Here is a 25,764-nt window from a genome sequence, read left to right on the forward strand (position 1 = left end):
CTATTGAAAGGGATGCTACCACATTAGACACTACTGCTCCAGTGCCATCTGGGAAAGTGACACCAACTAGCTTTACAGGCAAAGATGCAGTGTAGGGTAAGGACCTTTCCACATGCTATAAGCTTCGGTGTGTGGAGCAGCACCATTTCTGTCCATTGTGTAACAGTTCATTCAGGGGCTGTGTCAAGGTTCCTTCCCCACTCTGAACTCTAGGGTACAGATGTGGGGACCTGCATGAAAACCTCCTAAGCTTACTTTTACCAGCTTAGGTTAAAACTTCCCCAAGGTACAAATTATTTTACCCTTGGATTTCCACTGCCACCACCAAACTTTATCGGGGTTCCTGAAAAAACGTAGTTTGGACACGTCTTTCCCAGCAAAATCCTCCCAACCCTTGCACCCCACTTCCTGGGGAAGGTTTGGTAAAAATCCTCACCAATTTGCATAGGTGACCACAGACCCAAACCCTTGGGTCTTAGAACAATGAAAAAGCATTCAGTTTTCTTACAAGAAGACTTTTAATAGAAGTAAAAAGAGAATCACCTCTGTAAAATCAGGATGGTAGATACCTTACAGGGTAATTAGATTCAAAACATAGAGAACCCCTCTAGGAAAAACCTTAAGTTACAAAAAAGACACACAGACAGGAATATTCATTCTATTCAGCACAGCTATTTTCTCAGCCATTTAAAGAAATCATAATCTAACACATACCTAGCTAGATTACTTACTAAGTTCTAAGACTCCATTCCTGTTCTGTCTCCGGCAAAAACATCACACAAACAGACACAGACCCTTTGTTTTTCTCTCTCCTCCCAGCTTTTGAAAGTATCTTGTCTCCTCATTGGTCATGTTGGTCAGGTGCCAGCGAGGTTACCTTTAGCTTCTTAACCCTTTACAGGTGAGAGGATTTTTCCTCTGGCCAGGAGGGATTTTAAAGGGGTTTACCCTTCCCTTTATATTTATGACAGGCTGTAACACTGTAGCTGTTTTTGAAAAGCACCTATGGTGATAACTGACCATTCCCAGAAAGGAATGTAGCGGTGACACATTTTGCAGTTGTGGAAGCAGGGGTGCCACTATCCATAACTGAGAATTTGAAAATTTCACATTCTCAGACAGTCTTGCTGTCCTAACCTTCTGAAGTTTCCCATAGATTCTAAGGGACCACTTGTGATCATCTAGTCCGATCTCCTGTATAACACAGGCCAGGGAAATTTCCCCAAATTAATTCCTGTTTGAACTAGAGTAGATCATTTTGAAAAGCATCCATCCTTGATTTAAAAATGGCCAGGGGTGGAGAATCTACCACATCCCTTGGAAAATTGTTACAGAACAATTGAGGTGCTCCCATGACCAAGTAACTGTGCATGCTGGAAAAACCCTGTAGTAACTTCTCAGTGGCTCACTGCTAAGTTCCAACACCCAAAAATCTTACGTATATGTATATGGGCACATTTTTTTGGCCAAACCTTTTTTCTGGCAAACAATATAGATTTGGTGATACCAAAACACTATGCAAATTTGTGTCAATTTCACCAAATTGTTTTGGTTGGAAATAAAAGCTGAAGAAGTCAAAATATTTCAATTTTTCAATATGAAGTTATTTTTCATTTAGAAATTTCCTTCAAATTTATTTTTTAAAATTTAAAAAAAGTTAAACCCAAAATCCAAAGGAAACATTCAGTTTCAGGTCAAACAACATGTTTAGTTGGACCCTAAATGAGGTGTTTTTTTTTCCTTCAAATTTTCTGATTCTCTGAAAATTTTGCTTTCATTTCAACCCATAATGAATATTTTTGTTCAATTGTTTGCAACTGACAGTGAATGGAATAATCTGTCATTTGCAAAGTGCTGTGTACCTCAACTGGCACAATTGGGCCCTGTTTTCCCACACACAAGCCTCATGATGACTCCACAGCTGCCTGTGAGGAAGGTTCTTCTCAATTTCATTTTCTGCCTATGGCTGAGGCAGAATGCTCTGACTCTCTGGGTAAGTCTACACTGCAGAAAAAACCCAGCGAGTCTCAGAGCTTGAGTCAACTAACTTGGGGTCGCACTACAGGGCTAAAAATAACTGTGCTCCAAACAGCAAAAAGATGAGTTCTATTCTCAACTGGAACAAATCATCAAGAATGTCCCTCTAAGGAACAGTCACGCTGATCTCAATGGTTTCAATGCCCATGTGGGTAGGGACTGGGAGCACTGAGGACACAGCATTAGCCAACATAGTAGCCTCAATGAAAATGGCCAATGTGTGCTTGAGCTTTGCGCCTCTTGTGTGTGCTGATAGTCTCAGATACCTATTTTGCTGGCAGTAGCAGCCTCAGTGTCACATGGAGGCACCCTCACTCTGGACACTGGCATCAGCTTGACCTCATCCTGATCCATCACAGAAACATTTGTGATGTACTGCATGCTCGATCAATGCATAGCACTAATTGCAACACTGACCATGCCCTTGTTGCCTCAGCTTTACTAACATGAAGGACTCTGACACTTAAGCAAAGTTTCAACACGCTCTTGAGCGTATGTCTGAAAATGATCAACATGATTCCCCTGTTTCTGACACCTTGTGGGAAAGTTTCAAGAATAAGACACTGGCTACTGCAAAGATGTCTTTGGAACAACAAAGAAAAAATAACCTGACTGGTCTGCAGCATCTGAACATCTGCTGCTCCCATTCATAGAAAAGAAAAAGCAAGCTTGCCTAACTTTACTTCAACAACTATCTAAGTCCAGATCTCTTAAGTTCAAAGAAGGTAAGCCTGCAGTCCAGAAAGCCACTAGAGAATGTGCCCAGGATAGGGTGACCAGATAGCAAGTGTAAAAAATCAGGACGGGGGTGGTGGGTAATAAGTGCCTATATAAGAAAAAGCCCCAAAAATCGGGACTGTCCCTATAAAATCAGGACATCTGGTCACCCTAGCCCAGGAGTATTGGCAAGACCTGTGCAAAAAGATTCAGACCTGTTTTGAAAGAGGGGACCTTTGTGGTACCTATGATGGAATCAAAGAGGCACTTAGTCCAATTTGTAAAAAGTCTGCAAACCTGAAAGTGAAAGATGGTATCATCCGGACTGACAGGCAAGAACAACTTGACCAATGGACTGAGCATTACAAAGAATGCTACTCAAAGGATGTTATTATCTGTGATACTGCCTTAGCAGCTTTCAAGGTTCCTGCCCCACTCTGAACTTTAGGGTACAGATGTGGGGACCTGCATGAAAACCTCCTAAGCTTACTTTTACCAGCTTAGGTTAAAACTTCGCCAAGGTGCAAACTATTTTACCCTTTGCCGTTGGACTTCCACTGCCACCACCAAATGTTTATCCGGGTTTATTTTATTAGGAAAGCATTGTTTGGAAACATCTTTCCCCCCCAAATCTTCCCAACCCTGGCACCCCACTTCCTGTGGAAGGTTTGGTAAAAATCCTCACCAATTTGCATAGGTGACCACAGACCCAAACCCTTGGATCTTAAGAACAATAAAAAAAAGCATTCAGTTCTTGAAAAGAAGAATTTTAATAGAAGAAACAGTAAAATAGAAGTAACAATAAAAAGAATCACCTCTGTAAAATCAGGATGGTGAATACCTTACAGGGTAATTAGATTCAAAACATAGATAATCCCTCTAGGCAAAACCTTAAGTTAAAAAAGACACACAAACAGGAATATCCATTCTATTCAGCAGAGCTTAATTTCTCAACCATTTAAAGAAATCATAATCTAACGCATCTCTAGCTATATTACTTACTAAGTTCTAAGACTCCATTACTGATCTGTCCCCGGCAAAAGCATCACACAGACAGACTCTTTGTCTCTCCCTCCCTTCAGCTTTTTAAAGTATCTTGTCTCCTCATTGGTCATTTTGGTCAGGTGCCAGCGACGTTATCCTAGCTTCTTAACTCTTTACAGGTGAAAGGGTTTTTCCTCTGGCCAGGAGGGATTTTAAAGGTGTTTACCCTTCCCTTTATATTTATGACAGCTGCCATTCCCCAGCTGCCAACGATGCAGGAGCTGGACCAAACACCAGCTCTCAAAGATTTAGAGAAAGCTATCAAAGAGATTGCGTTTGGGGAAAGTAGCAGGCAATGATCAGATACCTCCAGAGCTCCTAAAGGTAGGGGGAGAAAACTTGTGAGCGACATCCACGCACTTGGGAAGAAAGCCACATACGCCAGGATCTGAAAGATGCAAACATCATTTCTTTATACAGAAATAAACTGCTACTGCAACAACTACTGAAGGATATCTCTGCTTAACACGGTCAGCAAGGTGCTTGCAGGGGTCCTGCTGAAAGGATTCCAAGTTCTTGCTGAGAGAATTCACCCTGAGAGACAGTGTGTATTACAGCTGGAGACTTTATGACTGACATGTCCTTCACAATGCGCTTGTTGCAAGAAAAAAGCTGTGAACAATAGGCACCTCTCTATGTAGTGTTCATTGACCTACAAAAGGCCTTTGACATGGTTAGAAGGAATGGCATGTATAAGATCCTGTCGAAAATTGGCTGTTCACAAAAAGTGCTCTCCCTATATAAGGAGGTCCATGAGGGAATGAAGGCAACCATCCAGTATGAAATTGAAACATCATCTGAATTTAGCATTGATACTGGCATGAAGCAAGACTGCGCTTTAGTGCCCACTGGCTTTGGCATCTTCTTCTCTATTCTTCTTAAATATGCTTTTGGAGACAATCCATCTGGCGTAGTAATTGAATCAAGGATTGTTCAACATCAGATGATTTCAGAACAAAAGGCATGTCATCCCGCTCACTATTCAGGATCTGCTCTTTGCAGATGACATTACATTCATCTCTAATTCACCTGATGAACTGCAGATCATGATGAATAAGTTCTCTGACACATGTATCAAGTTCAGCATGGTAATCAATATCAAGAAAACAGTTGTCATGTCGCAGGGCATCAACATCCCACCTAAAATCTAGGTCAGTAATGAAGCTCTGGACAGCCTGGATCACTTCTGCTATCTTGGCTCAACTGTAACCAGCTCACTTTGCCAATTCTCGCATCGAGTTCCCTATCAAGGCTAAGTCTCTGTCACCTTTGGCAAACTTACCTCACATGTCTGGAACAAGAAGCTCCTAACCGTGAAGTCTGTTTATCAGGCTTGTGTCTTCAGTACCCTCCTTTACAGCTGTGAAAGCTGGGTCACATAATCTAAGCCGGACCGGAAATTGAACAGCTTCCACCTTTGCTGTCTTAGAAAAATCCTTGGCGTCACTAGCGACCAATGGATCACTAACAAAAAGATCCTTGAGAGAGCTGGCCTATAGTCTATGCAGACTATACTGGACACGTGGAGCATAAGCCTCAAGATCATCTGCTAAAGGCCGTGTTCTGTGTCCAATTCAAGAACTGCCCATGATGCAGAGGAAGGCCAAATCTCCTCCGATACAGTGACAAGGTCAGGCATGGTCTCAAGAAATTCAGCATTCCCACTGACAAATGGGAGAACCCTGCCCACTCAGTCTGGAGAAGCTAGGTCAAGGCTGGTGCAGTCATTGCAGACAGCCATCAGAGAGCCCAGGCTGAGGCCCACAGGTGAGCCAGGAAGAAGAGTGTACTTCAACCTCCATCTGGTGAGTGGATCTATAACCACTGTGGGAAGGTCTGCTACTTGCATATTGGGCTCTTCTCCTACACTGCTGTCAAGCATCATTGACTGACTGACATTTCCTTTCATCTGTCAAGATATTGGACAGCCATTTGTTACTGTTTGGGCTGGAGCCCAGACTCTGAGACCCAGCAAGGTGGGAGGGTCCTGGGTAGGTTGACCTGGGCTCTAAGACTCACTGCCACAGGGTTGTTTTTGGTTTTTATTGCAGTGTAGATGTATTGTCACTCTCCCTGCCTCTCCCCAGCTCCGGGGCTGGAAAGGCAGAGAGGTGCGGCACTCGTCCCCACCCTCATAACAGGGGAAAGAGTAGCTGAGCTCTCTGTCTCTCCAACAGCCAGACTGGGAGGCTCTTTTCAGTTTTGCTCTCAAGTTCAGTGAAATTGATGAGAACCTTCCAGAGGCAAGGTTAGGTGGATGAGGTAATATATTTATTGGACCACTTTCTGTTGGTGAGAGAGACAAGTTTTCAAGCTCACACAGAGCTCTTCAGGCAGATAGCAAGGGAGCTGAAAAATTCCATGTAGGGTCTCCTGAAACAGAGAATATTCTTGAAATCCCACCCTGTGGCTTTAGGTGGCTTTGACTTTTCGTCCTGGTTCAGGATTGATTTTCTTTTCTTTTTTTAAATGCAAGATTTTGCAGGAAGAGAGATCCGTTTCCCAGCCAGTTGTAATCATGATGGAGAAAAGGGCAGTCAGTTATGATAAAAAAAGGAATTTTCGGGCTGCGGCTGCATGAGAACTTTGGTTTTGTGGGTCTGAGTTTATTTTTAGTTAAAAGGTGTTACAAAAAAGATGACATGCTCCAGGACAAATTTCTTAGCTTTCCCATTTAAAAAAAAATATTTTGTTAACTGATGAACAGGCTTACGCCTGATTTTATGGTCCTGATCCAAAGTGCATTGAATCTTCCCATTGATTCCACTTCCACCCCACCCATGTAGAAGGTCCAGCCACAGGCATGTGAACCTCTTAAATTGCACTTATTTCCTATTTTGAGGAATTAAGTTACAAATAGATCTTCTGCTGGGCCCTTCTGCACAGAGGTGACTTTCAAGCCACATAAAAACTCAACCAAGTCTTAACTACTGATAATATATGATTATCAGAGAGACAAGGTAGGTGAGGTAATATCTTGCATTAGAACAACTGGCTACAACAACATTGCAAATAATATACGATCTAGTATATTGTTCAATATACAATATACTTTTGTACCCCAGCAAAAGTTAATCTTGTGCTTGAAAAACAGCAAAATACAAATCAATGCAATGCTTTTGTAAATGAAAGAAGAGGGTCAGAAAGAGAGAGAGCTAGATACTGTGGAAACTGCAGATAAGTAAATCAGAAAGCCCAGAGCTGGTTGGCGAAACTGTGGTACCATCAAAATTGAAAGGCTTTGTGAAATCAGGTTGATTAAGCTGGAATTTCATCTTGAAAAATGGGAGGAAATATTCAGGCATTTTCAGAATGAAACCTTTTGATTTTTTTATTTGAAATGACTTTGTTTTGAATTTTTAAAATTTTTATATTATAGTGTGTGTGTGTGTGTGTGTATATATATTATAATATAACACAATTTAAAAAATGTTGAAATTGAAATGTCTGACCCAAAATAATTTTTTTTCAGAATTTCCCTTTGCAGAGAACTTTGAAATGTTTGGATTTTGTTCTGATTCAGAACAAAGAATTTCAAAATTCTTCGCAAAGCAGAACGTCCATCCTCTGCATAGTTCTAACAGATGCACTCATATACCATGGTGAGAAGTGGCTATATAGACTCATAGGCTCTGTCTACACTACAGATGCTACAGTACACAGCTACTGCACTGTAGCTATGCCAGCATAGGGTAGACTCTTCCTATAAAGACCGGTGTTTTTCCATCTCTAGTTAATTCACCCCTCTGAGAGGTGGTAACTCGGTCGATGGAAGAATTCTTCTGTTGACCTAGCAGTTTCTACAAAAAGGTTTAGGTTCGCTTAACTATCTCTCTCAGGGGTGTGGATTCTTCACATCCCTGAGTGATATAGCTAGGTCAACCTAAGTTTTAGGTGTGGGCCAGGCTCCATTGTGCTTAGTGCTGCAAAAATGCACAACCATCGAAATTGGGGCCCTGTCACACCAGGCACTGCATAGGTACACAGTGACCAAGTTTTGGGCCCTGACACGTCACATATTCAAGAACAGTCCCTGTTTTGAAGATCTTACAATCTAAATAGAAAAAGTTGAACAATTAACTGACTTGACCAAGGTGTCACAGGGAGTCTGTGGCAAAGGGCAGAGTTGAACATGAGTCTGCTGAACACCATGTTAGTGCCTTCAGCCTCAAAGCCACCTTTCCACTTTGCAAGTAATGACAAATACCTCCTCCATCATCCATCCCCATCCGCTGGCCAATGTAGCTGAGATGATGCTGGGAGAACTTTATTTCAGACATGTCAGACACTTCCGGTAAAATGTACAACATTCTTACTGTTTGTCTAGGTTTATGATGACATCCGCAAATTCATTGAAAATGTACTCGGAAACTCCAGATTTCAGAATTCTCCTATTCCAGCGATGGATGTTCTCCTCTTTGCATTATGCACTGTATGTCACCACAATATCCATATAAGTGCAGAAACCATGAGCAAGATCGAAAAAATAGCCAAAAAGGTTGACTTGCAGGAAGGCAAATTCGCAAACTTGAAAGAACCAAGAAAAAGGTAATATCTATCTAACTCCCTATATATGTAATTTTATTTGCTTGAACTCTGCCTGTGGTTTTAAAGGTAACACATTCACTTCCCTTTAAATGCTATGCACTGACATATTTGCAAAGCACACAGCTCGGAAAGTAGGAGAGTTAATTATTTATGGGTTTTCATTATATATAATAGGGGCTTACCGTGGGATCACCCTCTTCAGGGTTAACCCTAGGGTGACAATTACTATAATGTATTATTTGTACTGCAGTAACAGCTGGAAACTGTGATACCAACCAGCAAGACCAAATATCGAGGCTGCTGTGTGGCACGTAATGAGAGTCCTAGCTCTCCTCTAATGCTAATCAGATGGAAACAGACTAGCCAACAGAGCTGACAGCCTTAAAGTCAATGGGAGCAGAGGATTTATGCTTCCAAGGAACAGGTCTCCAGTTGGCTGCTAGTGGTACTACCTCCAGATGGGTGAGAGCTCTGGCAGGGCTGCCCCATCTGCATGAAGACGTGAATGATTGACAGAAAAGATCCCAAACCTCAGTTTTCTGTGATAGTCTTAAGGTGCAGGAGTCTTTAACCTGTGGTTTGTAGAATGCCCATTGAATCTGAAAAGATGGATATACAGGTGTGAGAGGAGGAACATCTGCCAGCTTTCAAGCTACTGCAATCTTATTATCAGAAAACAGAATTTGCAACGCAGGACAAAAAGTCAACATCTTGAAAATTTTCATGCAATGAAAAGTTCTGAACAATTTCTATTTGGAAATGTCACAATGGAAAATGTTGACATTTTCTGATTGAAACAAAATGTTTTAACAATGTGAGATGACATTTTTCATTTTAAAAAGTCAAGTTTCAATAAAATGTTCTTTTTAAATTAACATTTTGACTTTAAATGACATTTCAAGTGCAAATGTTAATTTAAAGCAAAGTGGGTTTTAAATTTTCAAGGAGTATGATGCTAAACCCCTATTATAACAGGAAACATTGGAACAGGGGCACTCGAATACAGATTTTCCACATCTTAGGTGAATGCCTTAACCACCAGGCTATAGAATCATTCTTTCTTGTGTGCATGATCTGGCCCAGTGACTGTTCAAGTATTTTATACAAAGCTTCTAATAGAGAGCGTCATCACAGAATTGCCTAGCAGTTAGGGCACTCACCGGGGAGCCCTTCCAGAGTGTGGATTCAAAGCTGGGTCTCCTACATCGCAGATGAGTGCCCTCACAACTGGACTAATGGTTATAAAAGAGGCAGCACATCCTTCTCTGATCATTTTGAGAAACTAGTCCTTGAAAATGCCTGGAAACTGTTTTGGGTTGAGCACCATGTTTCATTTGACCCAAAATGGACTTTTTGGATTCGTTGACATTTTTCTGAATTTTTGGATTTGGTTCAGCATGAACCAGAGTTTTTTTTTCCTACAATATTTTGCAACAAAAATATCAATTATTCATCACCGCTCAGAAAAACCTTGGGCCTATTTGTACAACTGGATGCAATGTCTTCACTCTGCTGTCCAGTCAGTCATCCAGATCGCAGTTGAAACTCAAACTCATCAAGAACTGCACAGACATAACTGTGGATTCAGGGTTTGTCTGAATACAAGGAATTTTTTGTTTGTTTAACATTTTGCATCCCTGTCATTGCAGGAAGTGTGTTTCAGCTCTGAAGCATGTTTGCATCCAAAGCTCCAAAGACCGTAATAGCATGTGCTGGATCTGGCTGCTTCCTTTGATGTATGCAGCTCAAACGGAACCATTGGAAAATGCAGAGTACCCTTTAACTTCACAACACATGCAGTCCCTGCCCTTCGCTCAGCTGAGGCAGGATAAAGACAAGCAAACGTGAGTCTACAAGAGAAATATTCCGTAGAAGAATGTTGTAGTTCTTTCGTCTAGCAAATTTTAATATAGCTATTTGTGGTATAACTTGGAAGCACTTTGCTTGCTGGCTCCAAATGAAGTAGTAAAACTGAAGACTGTGTGGGCTAGTGGTTAGAGCAACTGGTGTGTGTCCCAGAGGACCTGGACTTCTATTCCTGCCCATGCCACTGGTTTGCTGGGAGGCTTTGGGCAAATCATTTCACCTCCTCATGCCTCAGTTCCTCCATCTGTAACATGGGGGTGAAGATGTGGCCCCTCTTGGCAAAGTGCTTTGATTCATAGATTCCGAGGCCAGAAAAGACAACTGTGATCATGTAATCTGACTCTGGTATAACAGAGGCCACAGGACTTCCCTGAATTAATTCCTATTTGAACTAGGGCAGATCATTTAGAAAACCTTCTAATTTTGATTTAAAAATTGTCAGTGACTGGAGAATCTACTACAACCTTTGGTAAATTGTTCCAAAAGTTAATTACTCTCACTGTTAAACATTTACACCTTATTTCCAGTCAGAGATCTACAGATGAAAAGTGCTATGTAAGAGCTAGGGAGTATTATCTGGGTTTCTTCGGTATTTATATTTTTCATGAATTTATTTAATTAATGGATTTTCAGAGGTAGCTGCACCGTGGTTCAGGCTGGGTGGTAGAGTTCAGATTAACAGGAAAAAACAAACACAAATTCTAAACTTTGAGCACTATTTGAATTTTTCATGGTGAACTGATGAATAATGTATTGACACAGAGAATAATGAGAGAAAAATCTCATCCCTTTTGGTGAATTGTCTCATTTTCTTTTGAGTTCAGCAGTGTTACAGCAGAATCATTTCACAGATGCATAGGCCAAGTGCAAGTCAGATGTGCCAGTCATGAATGTCATGAAGTCATAAGGCTTATGAAGTCACTGTTAAGATTTTGTGCTGAATGGGGGGAGTGTCTATGTTATGAATTTTCTGATTTTAGATTTTAAAGCTGAAATATAGGAAACTAAATTTGCCAATTTGATAGCTGTCATAGGCAATATTGGAGTGGAATTTAATTAGGATAATCCTTTTTATTGAGCCCAGGACGTGTTAGCTTACTAATTTTGAGAAATTGGAGAGGGTTCAGAGAAGAGCAAGGAGAATTATGGAAGGATTATAAAGGCCTTGTAGTGAGAGATTCCAGGAGCTCAATCTATTTAATTTAATAAAGAGAAGGTTACAAGATGACAGTCTATAAATATCTGCCTGGTATCAGCAATTTGATGATAGAGGGCTTTTCAGTCTAGCAGACAAAGGAATAACAAGATCCAATGGCTGGACGATGAAGCTAGACAAATTCAGACTAGAAATAGCATACGTTTTGAATAGTGAGGGTAGTTAATCATTGCACCGACACCTGAAGTGGAGCGCCCACAGGGGGACACATTTCAGAGAACCTCAGTTATTGTACAGGGTGAGTAACCTTCTCTTCTTTTCAGGTCTGCTTTTACCTTAGACAGTGTTTCTCAGAGCTGGACAAGTAGTTATTCTTAACCAATCCACAAATTGATGAATTCACCAAGAACCACTTCAGTGTATAATCAGTAGTTTTATAGATGTTCAGATGTAACATTCTAGGCATGTACAAAACACAACATATTTTCTTACAAGTGACTGACATAAACAGCATTGAGTTCAAGCAGCTATAGCACACAACAGTACAAATCACCATCCATCCTGAAGAGGCCAAAAACATCGCCAGTCTAAGTTTTATTTTCCTTTGCAAATCAGTGTAAAGCAAAGGTATTGAAGAGAGAATTACTTATCCTTATGCCTTGGATACCAGCTCCTTGGGCCAAAACTATAATGATAGTGTATTTTAAAAAAATAAACCACTCCACCACATCAAATGCTTTCCCAAATGCAGACTTTTATTAACATAGAGCTCTATCCCACCTGTACAGGAAAGTTCTGGAGATGGTAAAAGCCCATCAGACCTTCATCGGGAGCTGCGCTTCTCTGGCAGAGAAAGTCATGGAGATGCTTGCCCTGAAGAATTTTTGTAGAGAGCCTGTTCCTCAGATACCTGTGCCCCTGCAGCTTCTCTTGAACAACGTGTACCAGCGGATCACCAATCGCCTAGCAGAGCGTTGCAAAATAGACGTAAGGCTAACAGACAACAAGCACATTAATGGGGCCACCTCCCATTAATCTTTATTTCCTAAGCCATATTTTCTAGATGGTCAGAAAATCTTTGTTTTTCCTACGGAAAATGTAAATTAAAACAAAATAAAGGTAGGGGTCAAATATTGGGGGACAGGGATCTAAGGGACACTAGAATTGAATCTGGGAATTGTTGTAGGGAAGTGAGTGGTGGAGAGAGGATGGGCAGGGAGGGGGGAACTTAGTGTGTTGCACTTAAATACTAGACCTGAAAATTTAGACAAAAACAAGAAAAAAATTAATCTAGTCAAAATTCTTAGCAGAAAATTTGACTTTTCATCGGAAAAACAAAAACCCAAATATTGATTTTTTTCCCTCCAGAAATCAGCAACTGAGCCCCCAACACTTAACAAAAAAAAAAAAAGGAGCCAAAATCCTATGTTCCCTCTAAGCTGTGCGGCCACGCAGCAGTCTATTAAGCTCTGCACAAGCACTCAGGGTTACAGATCCCTCTCCCTCAGCCCCGAACCTGCTGCAGCCAGGGGAGAGGTGCCTCTCCACCCCAGCCCAGGTGCTGCTGCAGGGAGAGAGAGCTGCGGGGAGCTTTCTCTCTCTCTCTCTGCCATAGTTCTGCGGAAGCCTGCACCCAAAACCCCTCATCCCCAGCCCCACCTCAGAGCTGCACCCCTGCCGCATCACAACCCTCTGCCCCAGCCCTGAGCCCCTCATCCCCAGACCCACCCCAGAGCCCTCACCCCCATCTGGAGCCCTCACCCCAACCCATTGCCCCAGCCCTGAGCTCCCTCTCACACCCCAAACTCCTTATCCCCAGCCCCACCCCAAAGCCTGCACACCCAGCCAGAGACCTCACCCCCATGCACCCGTTGCCCCAGCCCTGAGCCCCCTCCCGCACTCCTTACCTCTCAGCTCCATCCCATCACATGAATTTTGTCATGTGCACCAATATGGGGGTGTTGTGTCACACATCAATGTTGTGTCACACATCATCTCCATATTGGTGCACATAACAAAATTCATTCTGCACATGCATGGGAAAAATTAGAGGGTACACCGCACAACCGATTTTGTGTGTGTTGATTTTTACAAAAAATTGGAATATTTTCATAAAAGCAGACACCTTTGGTGAAAATTTCATTTAGTCAAAAACCCAATTTTCTATTGGAAAAAAATGCTGAAGGAAAACTTTTGAGCAGCCCTAGTAATTTTCTGCAAGGCCTTGGCAAGATGCTTTGCTTCGGTTTCGTTGCTTGTTTCCCAACCCAAGCCTTTCCACCACAGCTTGTCTAACTGAATAGCATTGGGCTCAATCCCCACCCTTGAACTTAATCAGCTTTAAGTCTAGAGGTGCTGTCACACCAGTGTAATGAGAATTTGTCCATTGGTTTCAGTGGGAGCTGGATCAGGACACATGGTAAATATTTGGGCATGGAGAGTGTGATCCTTAGGTGTGGCTTAGCCATGCGGGGTGCAGGACCTGCAAAGTCTGGGAGGATAAAGGTGACTAGGGCTCACTGAAAATTTTCTGTCAAAACTGCTTTTCAAGAAAGTTTGGGTTTTCAACAAAACTTTGTTTTGTGTTTTTATGCTTTTAGTGTAAAAATTTTGATTCTTCATAGAAGAAACAAATATCCAAAAATCAAAACTGTTTTGGTTTTTTCTTTCTTTGGACAAAAAGTTGAAGTCCTCTGTGGAAAAGAAATGTAATTTTTGATGAGCTCTAAAGTTGACCCATTTCCATGTTGTGCACTCTTTCTGTCCTTTCAGGAAAATGATGTCAATCCAGTTTTGGGGGACATGGCCAGAAGGACAAAGATTTGGCTTGGTGCTAGGTGAGTAGTCTACACTGAGACTTCTCAACAAGGTAGTGAAGAAACAGAAAGGAGCCACCACCATCACGGAGAGAAGCAGGAGGAGGTCATGGTGTCCTGCTGCCCAGATAACACCATGGAGCAGGTGTGGCCTAGTGGGCAATTTCCTGAAAGGCCCCAGCACTTAGAAGTTCCCAGGACTGCTCCAGGGGCTAATTAGTTGCAACTCCATACGAATTTTAGACCTGGTACTGGGCATGCAGGTGTCCCTGGGGGCCAACAGAACTTTGATCCACAGATCCATGTGAGGAGCACCCACTGCTGGAGAAGAATGGGGCCAGGAGGTGGGGATTCAGGCAGGGCCAGGGTCTGATCCTGACAGCCCTCTGCTTCCTCGTGTCTGAATGTGGTCCTACACTGCTACGAGGTGTGACCTGAGACATCCCATAATGCGTAGCACTTGCTGGCCCCTGCTTGTAATACTCTGAGCTCTCCCTAGTTGGAGTAGAGGATCAAGGCTGTTTGGAGCTGTGTGTAACTTAGTGCTTAACTAGGCCCTGAATGACTCACATTGGGCCCTCACAGAGAGGCACTGAGTTACCTCTGACCCCAACTGACCTCTGTCTGTCTCAGGTACTTATCTGGTCTCCACTGCCTTAATATCTGGGCACCTCACAGTCTTTAATGGGTTTATCCTCCCTGCTCTCCTCGCGATCAGGGAAGATTTCGATGGGAGTCAGGTGTCCAGATGCTGCTTTTGAAACTCCACTAGGTGCCCATCTGCATCTCTAGGCTCTGAGATACCTTTGAGGGTCTGAGTCTGCATCACTTTTGAAAGTGCGACTTCAGTATCCTCAGTCATTTAGGCGCTTTTGGAAATTTTACCCTAAGGCAAGTCACCTTCAGTGTCATGCCAACTAGTTCCAGTTAAACCTTGGGCCCAGTGGGATTTCACGATTAGCTGGCATAATGCTTAACACAGCTGCTCCTTGTCCACATTGATCACAGAGCCAGCCGACTGGTTAAATATCGTGTCTAAGCTCTGTTAGATTTCCTGTGTAGTTTCTGCTGTTGAAAACTAAGAACCCGCCAATATTCACACATTGGATTTAATTCTCCCCTGCCTTGTGCCTTGTTGTTTACACCTGTGCCAGGTAGGTGTCAATCCTACCAGGTCAGAAGAGCCGAATCTGACAGCCATGCTACACAACTCCACCAGGTCCGTGGCAATGGAGAATCAGGCTCTGTTTAGGGTAGTTTACCGCTCAGAGGAGACAGAAAGCTGTGTGGCTAAGGCACTGGCCCAGGTTCTTGTCAGCTGTGAGGCTTTTGACCACTGATGGTTAGAACAGGGGCAAATCTGCAGTGTAGACGAGGTCTAGGGCTCAGGAGGTCTGGGGTCAGTTCCCATCTCTGCAATAGACTCCTTGAGTGATTTGGGCAAGTCACTTAGTCTCTCTGGGCCCCACCTCCCCATCTGTAACCTGTGGATAATAATTCTTCCTTTGTCTGTTTAGACAGTGAGTTCTTTAAGGCAGGAACTGTCTCTCGCTGTGTGTCTGTGCAACACCCTGTGTGTCAGGGCCCTGATCTTAGTCACAGTGTGTCTGTTCAGCTCCTGGAGCGAGGAGGCCCTGATCTTTGTCACTGTGTGTCTGTGCAGTGCTTGGCTAATATGCTAATAGTCCCATATTTTGCTTGCTTTGAAATATTTTAAAGTTAAAATGCCACAAATTATTGAAGAGCCAAGTTTTCAATGCTATTTCCCTTGCTGTATCCACAGACGTCAGTCAGGAAATGCAGAGGATGCTCTGCAGCCAAAGGAGTTGGAGGATGTTCTGCAGTGTCTTAATTTAATATTCACTTTGGTCAACAATTGCTTGAAACACCCAAAGAAAATACCATTCAGCCCAATGATGATGTTACTGCAGATTTTGGAATTGTTCTCTGGAACAGCAGATCTATTGCAAACCAAAAGGGTAAAATGAACATTTCAAGCTATTTATGAGGATTTTTCTGTAAATGTTCCAAGGTTTCTTTCAGGACGCTCATACCCTCGTTAGCAGCCATGAACTTTGCTGTGCCAAAAATGTCCATTAGTGAAACCATGAATTGTCACCGAGGTGTTACATGTGACCTGGCAGAGAACCCTCATAAGCCTTCTCAAAAGAACTGCTCAGAGTAGGCTAACTGAAAGCCTTGCAAACATGTCAGAAACCTCCAGAGCCTTGTCTACACCAGGGTGAACCAGTGGTAGCAATGGTGGAATCTTGTTACACAATTTCCGAGTGTGCCCTCAGTGGACCAGGTCCTCCTCTGGTGTAAATTGCCACAACTTCCATTGACTCCAGTGGAACTACAGACCATTGACACCAGCTGGGGATCTGGCCCCATTGCCTGCAGTGGAGCTGTGGCTGATTTACGTCATCTAGAGATCAGGCAGCTCTGCCAACCTGTTCCAACAAATCCCTCCATCATTTAGTACAGTGCACTGAACACAATGAAAGCTACTGTAGTAAATGATGGACTGCTAAACACTGAGGGTGGGGTGGGGATTAAAGATAATGTAGGTATGGCCCAAGAGCTAAACAAATACTTTGCCTCCATTTTTAGTAAGTGTAATGAGGGCCTTGGGGACAGTGGCAGGGTAGCTAATGGGAATGAGAATTTGGAAGTAGAAATTACCACATCCGAGGTGGAAGCCAAACTCAGACAGTTTAATGTGTCCAAATTTTGTGGCCCCAGATAATCTCCATCCAAGACTATTGAAGAAACCGGCACATGAAATTGCAAGCCCAATAGCAAGGATTTTTAATGAATTCATAAACCCAGGGGTCGTACCCAGTGACTGGAGAACAGAAAATACAGTTCTCCAGTCATTGGATACGACCCCTGAGTGTATGGATTCATTAAAAATCCTTGCCATTGGGTTTGCAATTTCAGTCCCACTTCTCCTTTCCTTGTTTTCTTTTTATTTATACGGTTAAAGAATTTTTTTCTTTTCCTTTGTCAGGTCCAATTCTGCTTGGCTTTTGGCAGTTTTCATTTCTTCCCTTTCTGATTTCCAAGAGGTAGCTTTCCTTGTAGGCTTTCTGCTTTCCATTCCTTATAGGCTTTCTTCTTTCTCTTAACCTGTTTAAGATGCTTGTTCATCCAGTGTGGTCTGTTACATTTCCTATGATTTCCCCCCTTTCCTTGGGATGCAGACTTCAATTACTTTAAGTCAAAGTTGCAGAAACTTATTCCAGGCCTCCTCTACATTCAGATCCTTGAGTTCTTCAGTCCAATCCACTTCCCCAGGATGGGCAGGGATGGAGTCCATAGCCTCTGTTTGCCAAAAGCTGGGAATGAGCGATAGGGGATGGATCACTTGACGATTACCTGTTCTGTTCATTCCCTCTGGGGCACTTGGCATTGGCCACTGTCAGAAGACAGGATTCTGGGCTAGATGGACCTTTGGTCTGACCCAGTATGGCCATTCTTATGTTCTCTAATTCCCTTAGTTTTTTAAGGTTTTCCCTTTTGAAATCAAGGACTCTAGTTGCAGACGTATTTTTGTTTATCCTTCGTTTAGTTTAAGCTTAGTTTAGTTCATGATCTCTCGAAAAAGGGGTATCCCCTACAACCAACAGTATGAGATCCTCACTACTTACCAATACTAAATCTAAAATGGCATCCCCTCTTGTTGCGTTGGTGACTATTTGGTGATGAAATCTGTCAGCTATCACCATTATTAGTGGCACTTGTCCTTCATCTGGAAATTAAAGCCTCCCATAATCAAACAATGCTCAGTAGCATTTATTTAATCACAACTATTAAAAAGGTCTCAATCCATATCCAGATCGGATCCTAAGGTTCTATAGCAGACCCCAAGCACTAACCCAGTGGAGCCTCTGTTACCTTTCTTCCCCAAACTGATTTTGACCCAAACAGATTCTGTTTTATCCATGCAATGATTTCCAGTTTCTTTACAGTCTGCCTTGTCATTCACATGCAATTCTGTTCCACCACCTGTACGTTTATTACTGTCTTTCCTGAACAACACATACCCTTCTATACCTGTACTCCAGTTATTCCACCAATTTCTATACCTGTACTCCAGTTATTCCACCAATTTCCATCATTTCCACCAATTATTCCAATAATGTTTTCATTATTCCTGTAACCCTTCTGCCAGGCCAAGTTGATAGCAGCAAGGGCCGGGTTCAGTACACAGGGGTTCCCTCTCACCAAAGCAAATGCAAAACTGGCTCGAGCCCCCACCCAGTGACCTGGAAAAATCTTACACACCCCCTGGGCACCTCAAAGAGGCAATACTTCCCCTCTCGCAAGCACAGAGTCTCGGTGTAGCAGAGAATCTTTAATAACATGAGGTAAACGACATCAGCATTAAATTGGGGAAACACCACAACTAGTGTTTACTAACCAAACCATGAGCAAAGACCCACCCCAATAAATTGGGCCACGTCCTTTCCCTCGGGTTCTTGAGTCCCACAACCCAAACGTCTCTTGAGTCCAGCAATCCACAAATCACCTAAAGTCCAAAAAGTCCAGCCCCAAAGTTCAAAAGTTCATCTGCAGAGTGTTACTCCCCAGTCTGGGTAAAAATGTGCCTGGCGTAGGGGGGGAAGAAGTAAGGGGCACCTCACGTGACCTGAAGCCGACTGCCCCACAGGGCTCCACCCTGGTCACCATCTCACGAACGCTCTGCCAGCCTATCCACAAACAGCACCACTGCACTCTAAATCTTCAGGCTCCCCACTACTTGACACAGTGCTCAGTGATTTTAGCTCATAGTAGTGGGAGCCTTAGTGCTGGTGCACCATAAGGCCAAAGTGAATTCAGCACAGTACCTGTAGCAAGATTCTTAATAGACCCAAAATTAGCTCTGACATTCCACAGAGACAGAGGTGCAACTGGTGTTTCAGGCCCTCACAAAGGCACCCACACCACCAGGTACTAATACCTATCTCAAACCTCTCTCAATTCACAGAGTTTTGGAACCCATGTCCCTTACCTAGCGAGTGCTGCTTAGTTGATGGTGAGTCCCTCCATCATAACAAAAGACTAAGTACAGTTCCACTGTCCTTGATTCCCATAATCAGGGTAATAACAATTTATTCTTCCTGCCCCAGTAACAGAGACACTGGGGATCCCACAGCAGCCAAAGTGACCATTTGGGCAGCTATGGCCTCATTCTAGGCGGCGTGGGTGTGCCTATGCAAATGAGATCAGCCCCTGAAGTTCTTTTCCACAACTTGCCACACCTCACCACCAGATGTCAGGGGGGAGCTCATCCTGACTCTGCTTACACTCCGATAATATTTGGTTTCGCTTCCTGCACTGTAGTTCCAGTTCCTCCATTTTTGTTACCCAGGCTCTTTGCATTGGAGTATAGACATGTAAGTTGCTTCTCCTTGGCTTTACCCAGATTCCTCATCTGAATAGTTACAGTCATTTGACTGCTGGTATCACCTACCTGACTGTTATTGTCACTGTCATCGGCACCATCTTTTCTTGTCCATTTTTATCCTACACTCTGTTGTTCCTTTCTCCATTGCTGTATCCTCTTTTACTTGATTTTCTTCCCGCTCAGTGTTAAAATCAGGAGTGGTGATTCCATGAGCATCTCCCAACTGTCTCCCCTGCATTTCTAGTTTAAAGCTCTTGTAATCAGTTGTGCCAGCCTCCATCCTAGAAGTCTATTTCCCTCCCTACTCAAGTGGAATCCATCCCATGAGAATAGTCTTCTGTCCATGAATGTGTCCCAGTGGTCAAACGTCCCAAAGCTCTCCTGATAGCACCACTGCCCAGGGCCGGCTCTAGGTTTTTTGCCTCCCCAGGCAAAAAATTTGCTACCCCAAGCTCCGAGAGTGCAACTGCCCAAGCAAAAAAAAAAAATGGCCGGAATGCTGCCCCTGGAATTGTGCCGCCCCAAGCACGTGCTTGCTTTGCTGGTGCCTAGAGCCAGTCCTGCCACTGCCTGAGCCTTCTGATGATCATCATAATCTTGTCTCGTCTTCTCTCTCCTCCTCTAGGGACAGTTAAAATCCCACTGAAGATCACCTGAGCCTCCATTTCTTTAAATCTCTTCCCAGCTTGGCCTAGTCTTCCTTGATGTGTTCCAGTGGGAATGTGGCAGTATCATTTGTTCCTACATGAAGGGCAATCAGTGGATACTTTCCAGCTCCCATTAGAATCTCTTCAGCCTCAGATCAACACCCTGTATCTTAGCTCCTGGCAAACAGCACACTCTTCTGTTCTCCAGACCATCTCTGGTGACCTACGTCTTCCTGGTGTTGGTGCAATTCTCTGGCCCTCATAATTCTATTCTTTTTGTCTGAAAGTCCTCTTGTCTTGTGTTCTCACTTGCAATCTTCTGTGCATCATCCTCTATCCTCCCGGAGTGCTGAACTCTGACTATCTCCACTGTCTTTTACCTTCTTCTTCTAGGACCAGCTCTCTTCTCTTCTTCCTTACTCTCCCATCTTCTGTTACTGTCTGCCTCTGCCCTTCACTTCCCCAAACTTCTCTGGTGTTAGCTCTGTTTTCTGGCTCCTGTGCCTTTGACTGGCCAGTTGGCTGCCTTTATAGAACTGTTGATGAGGGAAGCCCTGCCCCTTAATCAAGGTTCAGCTGCAATCATTGGCACTGCTTCTGTCACAGCACACTGTCCCTTATTAGATTTTGCAAACTGAAAACAAATCAGCAAGCAGACAGACAAACACACTCTCAAGAGCTCACTCACTACCCCTAAGGAACAGGGGCTTGCTTGTTTAAAGCAACCTCTGGTATTACCCATTTCTGGACTTGCACTGAACACGTCTCAACCAGACCGGAGCATTAGAACCTCTGGCTCTGATGCTCACAAATCAGTTGCTGGAAGGCAAGAGGCATAACACATTGCACATGCCCAGTCCTGGCACCCGACTTAACTCATCTGGTTCTGAAAAATGTTTGGGTAGTTTGTCTTCAACATTGAATCCAGATCTGAAGCACTTTTTATTCTTCTTCCAGTGCTTGTTCACATCAATTCCAAACAGGTGTGCATGCATCACACGCACGGTCGTCAGAAATTTTTTCCAGCAGCTCCCGTCGGGTCGGCTGGGAAGCCCCCTTGAGTGGCGCCTTGATGGTGCTCAATATATGACCCTGCTGGCCCAACCCTCCTTCAGTTCCTTCTTACCATCCATGGTGACATTGGAACAGTGTCTCGCTTGCTGATTGTAAGTCTCCCTTAGCTTAACAGATAGTTCGTTCTTAGTAGAGACATTGGTGGGCGGGATGGTCCACATCCCCTCACCCGCCCTGGGCTTCGAAGCATGCTGACAGCCCCAGGTTTCAAGCCTTCCGGTGTATGCTGGAAGCCTATGCCTAATAGCAACCCCCGCGACTCGTGCCTGAGGTGTCTTGGGGAGGTGCATCAGTCAGAGCGCTGCAGGATCTGTAAGGCTTTCAAACCTAGGACCAGGAAGGAGCATGACTTCAGGCGTAAACAATTGCTGACAGAAGCTGCTCTTCGTCCAGCGGCACCTGACCACCAGGGCCTGGGAGCGAACTCAATGCGGAACACTCCGGCGTCAGTCCAAGAAACGGTGCCGAGGAAAGACTCTTGAGCTAGAGACCCTCAGCACCAAAGATCACTGGCACCGCAGCATGGAGCAGCACCCCAGCACCGCTCCACATGCCCGGTGTCTCTAAAGCACCACAAGAAGGTGGAGAGAGGGCACTCTCCCCAGAGAGCTACAAGACCATTGGGAGATACCTTGCTGCACCAGAGAAAGGACTCTGCGCCCAAGCAGCAGAGACTCAGGCTGTTGACTCCGGCACCCCAGCAGGCACCGTTGAGTCCAGCTCTTAGTGACTCTCCAGCGGGGGAGTGCCTGGTGGAGATGTTGGAGCCCCCCTCCGCCCTGGACACTTTTGAGGCAGCTAACAACCTCATAGAGATCACCGAGCCTCAGCCCCCGGCCATTAGAGAAAAGCCTCCAGCACCCCCTAGGTTCGTTCAGTTGAGAGGTAAGCTCACAATGATGTGGCGCTCCCTTATACCGGACCGGCACTGAGCCCGGCACCGATCCCGGTTTCCGTCACCGCGACACTGGCATGTGAGTGCCCGGCACCGAAGGAATGTCGCTCCATTTCCCCAGTACTGGAAGGGTGGCACTGATCCAGGTCTTCTTCACAGAACTGGCACGGAGGCGCAACACCCATTCACGGGTACCAGATACACGGCACTGGTCATGGTTGACACCAACTCGATCATCGAGGCACCAATCCCCGCCACCTTCCTCACGGCACTGATCCCCTGTGCAAGGATCATCTGTGCCGCTGAGGTCATCGCCCTCGGGATCCTCAGACTTGGAGGATGACTCTGCTTGCTCTAGGCACAGTAGACATCGCTCGAGTAGGCGCCGTTCAGAAGTGACAGCGGCCTGGCACCAACAGTGGCCCTTCTAGACCCCCTGGGCTTACCGTCAGGCACAGGGTACCCCCTCTAGAACCTCCAGGTTGGTGGCCTCCAGTCACCCTCCCTCCCAGTCCTCAGTGATCAGGCCTGCTCCTCGGTCTGCAGAAGCAACCCTCTGCAGGCTGCCCCCTCACACTTCAGAGGACTTGGCAGAGCCAGCTCCAGAACCACCCATGACCCCAGGACACATCAGATTGGGTCGGGCCAGTGGAGGACCCTAGTTCAGCACAGGACCTTCCCGAGCAGTTGCAGGACCAGGAGGACCCGGTACCCCCACTGGCCTCTTCATCATCATTGCCTGATGAGGTAGTCGCAGAGGCTTCAGCCTCAGGTCCTTCATCCATTGACCATAGGGCACGTCAGGACCTGCTCCACCGCATCGACCAGAACATGGGTCTTCAGGTGGAGGAAGTGGCTGAATCTGAGGACCCAGTGGTCAATATTCTCACCCTAGAGGGTCCTTCCAGGGTAGTGTTACCCAGTATAAAAACCATACAAAACAATAACAAAACCCTGTGGCAGACTCCAGCCTCCATCCCACCCACCGCCAGGGGAGTAGAGAGGAAATACTTTGTCCCCTCCAAGGAGTACACATTTTTATTCTCTCACTGTAGCTCACGAAAGCTCATGCTCAAATAAATTGGTTAGTCTCTAAGGTGCCACAAGTCCTCCTGTTCGTTACACTCGAAGAAGTTCTTCTTAGAGTGCTGTCCCTGTGGGTGCTCCCCTTTAGGTGTTTGTGCGCCCCTGCACTCATAGTCGGAGACTTTTAGTAGCAGTGCTGGTTGGGTCGCACATGCACGGTCCCTGCCTCCCTGCGCTGCTGCAGGCAGTTAACCGACGCTGTGCGACCAGCCCCCACTCCGTTCCTTCTCTACCGCCCTTGGCTACAAGTCGGAGCAATCAGCAGCGCCTCACTACTTTGTAGTTAATTAGTTACGGTCACTTACTTAGTTTCCTTATTAGCAGCTACTTAGCTTGTTTACCTTTCCTCTTTTCCTTGTTGAAAAAAAAAAAGAAACCTCATGGCCAGGAACTTCAGAAAAAGAGCCGTTTTGAGGGTGAAAGCCCTCCTAGCCCCCCAATGGGAATGCCCAGTTTCCTGGGCTCTCAGCGCCTTGCCTCTAGGCTTGGAGTGCCTGTCCCTGACAGGTTTCAGAGTAACAGCCCTGTTAGTTTGTATTCGCAAAAAGAACAGGAGGACTTGTGGCACCTTAGAGACTAACCAATTGATTTGAGCAGAAGCTTTCGTGAGCCACAGCTGTGTTTGCTGCCTGCATGTTAGTGCCTCCAACACAGGCAGTAACAAAGTGTTGCGTTGCCTCAGGCTCACAGAAAGCCAGGGAGTGGAGAGGTCTCTCTGACCTGCGTCAGGGCATGAGGCTTGAGACACCCCCCACCCCGCTGCCCCTCACTTCGCCAGCGGCAGCTTCGTAGAAGTGCTTTCTCCAGCCCCACATTGGAGTGCCCTGCCGGGCGTCACTCGAGAAAGCACCTGGGTCCTCACCGCAGAAATAATAATAATAAAAAAAAACCCACAGCCGTCCCGTGGATAATAATAGCACCGGCTGTGCTGTCAGCGTCTGGCGCTTCGGTGGCTGGGAGCTCCAGCGCTGCTGCAGACAGAGACTTCAGAGCCCCGTGCCTCCATGCCGCAATCCACAGTCGCTCCACAGGCAGGCATCCAGTGCCGGCACCAGCTATGCTGTCAGCGCCAGGAGCCGCGGTGGTGGAAAACCCCGGCACCGCTAGAGCCAGAGACGCTACAAGAGCCGGCTCCGACACAGGCACTAAGGGGAAACCGAAACCCTGTGCCTCTGCACTGCTACAAAAGGCGGCGTCTTCAAAGGTGCACCCAACACGCAGCACCACCTTCTCCTCCGCAGCCCTGGCTCTGACAAGGAGGCAGCCCCAGGGGCCAATCAAACCAGCACATCAGCAGTTCCTCAGACAGAGGGTTCTGGTATTCGGCTCTGCCCCTGATCCCTCTATTCGCGGTACCGATACGAGCATGAGACCCTCGGCACCAAGTCTCCCTGCGTCCCCAGCATCACTCGCTGTCTCGCTCCTTATTTGAAGGAGGAAGATGAGGAAGAACAGGGAGTATTCCCCCCTCGGTTCCTATCCATCAGGAGTCAGTCAACCCAGGAGTCTCTCCTGGGGCATATTATGCTGTCTCCGGGTACTTACAGTGGTATGGGGACCCTCTATGCTGCTCCCATCCCCATGGGCATACTGGCCTCCATGGGTCATATGCCCCACACAAGGGGGGACTGCCCGCCACGGCCAGACCCAGCACACAGTAATTCCCAACAGCTTCTGTACCAATATCCTCAGTGGTACCGGGGAAAGAGGAGGAACATCTCCGCCCCTGCAGAGGACATCACCTACCCACTTGCCATCATTGTCCACAGAGGACACTTTTATGCCTCCCCCCCCAATATAGGGGATGATTTCAAACTGTTCCATTGCTTATTTGAGAGAGTGGCCCTCTCTGGACATCTCCCTTGAGGAGGTCCCCATGATACAGCATGGGCTAGTGGATTTTTTGCATACATCCATTTTGTTAAAAAAAAAAAGTTGCCCTTCACATGAATGAGGCACTGATGGACCCTGTAGGGGTCATTCTGTGGACCCCTGCGGCTGCCCCTCCAGCTGTCGGGAGGTCCGACAGGAGGTGTATACCAACAAAGGGTGTGGACTTCGCATCCAGTGCCTAATTTCTTAGTGATAGACACAGTCCAGTGAGGTGGCATGCAACAACAGCCCTGAAACACAACTCATGATAAGGACTGGAAAAGACTTGATCAGCTTTGGCAATAAGGCTTACTCCTTGGCTACCCCTCACCTCCGCAAAGCCAACTATGTGACATTACTAACAAAATACAACTATACAAACTACACAAAAATGTCCGAATTGATTAATTTTATTGCCAAGGACAAGGGAGAACAATTCACAGCACTTGATTCTGAGGACAGGGCTGCAACATCTGTGTCGACGGTGGTTGTAATGAGAAGTGCCTCATGGCTCTATCTTTCTGGCTTCCCCGAAGAGGTGCAATTCACGGTGAAAGACTTGCCAGCCCAAATTATTCGCCAAAAAGACAGGC

The 25,764-nt window shown here is 45.3% G+C and overlaps 1 protein-coding gene across 1 annotated transcript in view; it reads left to right on the forward strand.

Moving 5' to 3' along the window:
• The window catches only part of LOC140913638 (E3 ubiquitin-protein ligase rnf213-alpha), a 175,178-nt gene that overhangs the window by 48,444 nt on the left and 100,970 nt on the right, over nucleotides 1-25,764 (forward strand). Inside the window, exons 12-16 of the mRNA XM_073350368.2 lie at nucleotides 8,126-8,346; nucleotides 9,996-10,190; nucleotides 12,157-12,355; nucleotides 14,141-14,205; nucleotides 15,968-16,163. Of these exons, the coding sequence (XP_073206469.2) occupies nucleotides 8,126-8,346; nucleotides 9,996-10,190; nucleotides 12,157-12,355; nucleotides 14,141-14,205; nucleotides 15,968-16,163 (876 nt within the window). The remainder of the gene's footprint in view (nucleotides 1-8,125; nucleotides 8,347-9,995; nucleotides 10,191-12,156; nucleotides 12,356-14,140; nucleotides 14,206-15,967; nucleotides 16,164-25,764) is intronic.

Source organism: Lepidochelys kempii, chromosome 6 (assembly GCF_965140285.1).
Source record: "Lepidochelys kempii isolate rLepKem1 chromosome 6, rLepKem1.hap1, whole genome shotgun sequence".
NCBI lineage: Eukaryota > Metazoa > Chordata > Testudines > Cheloniidae > Lepidochelys > Lepidochelys kempii.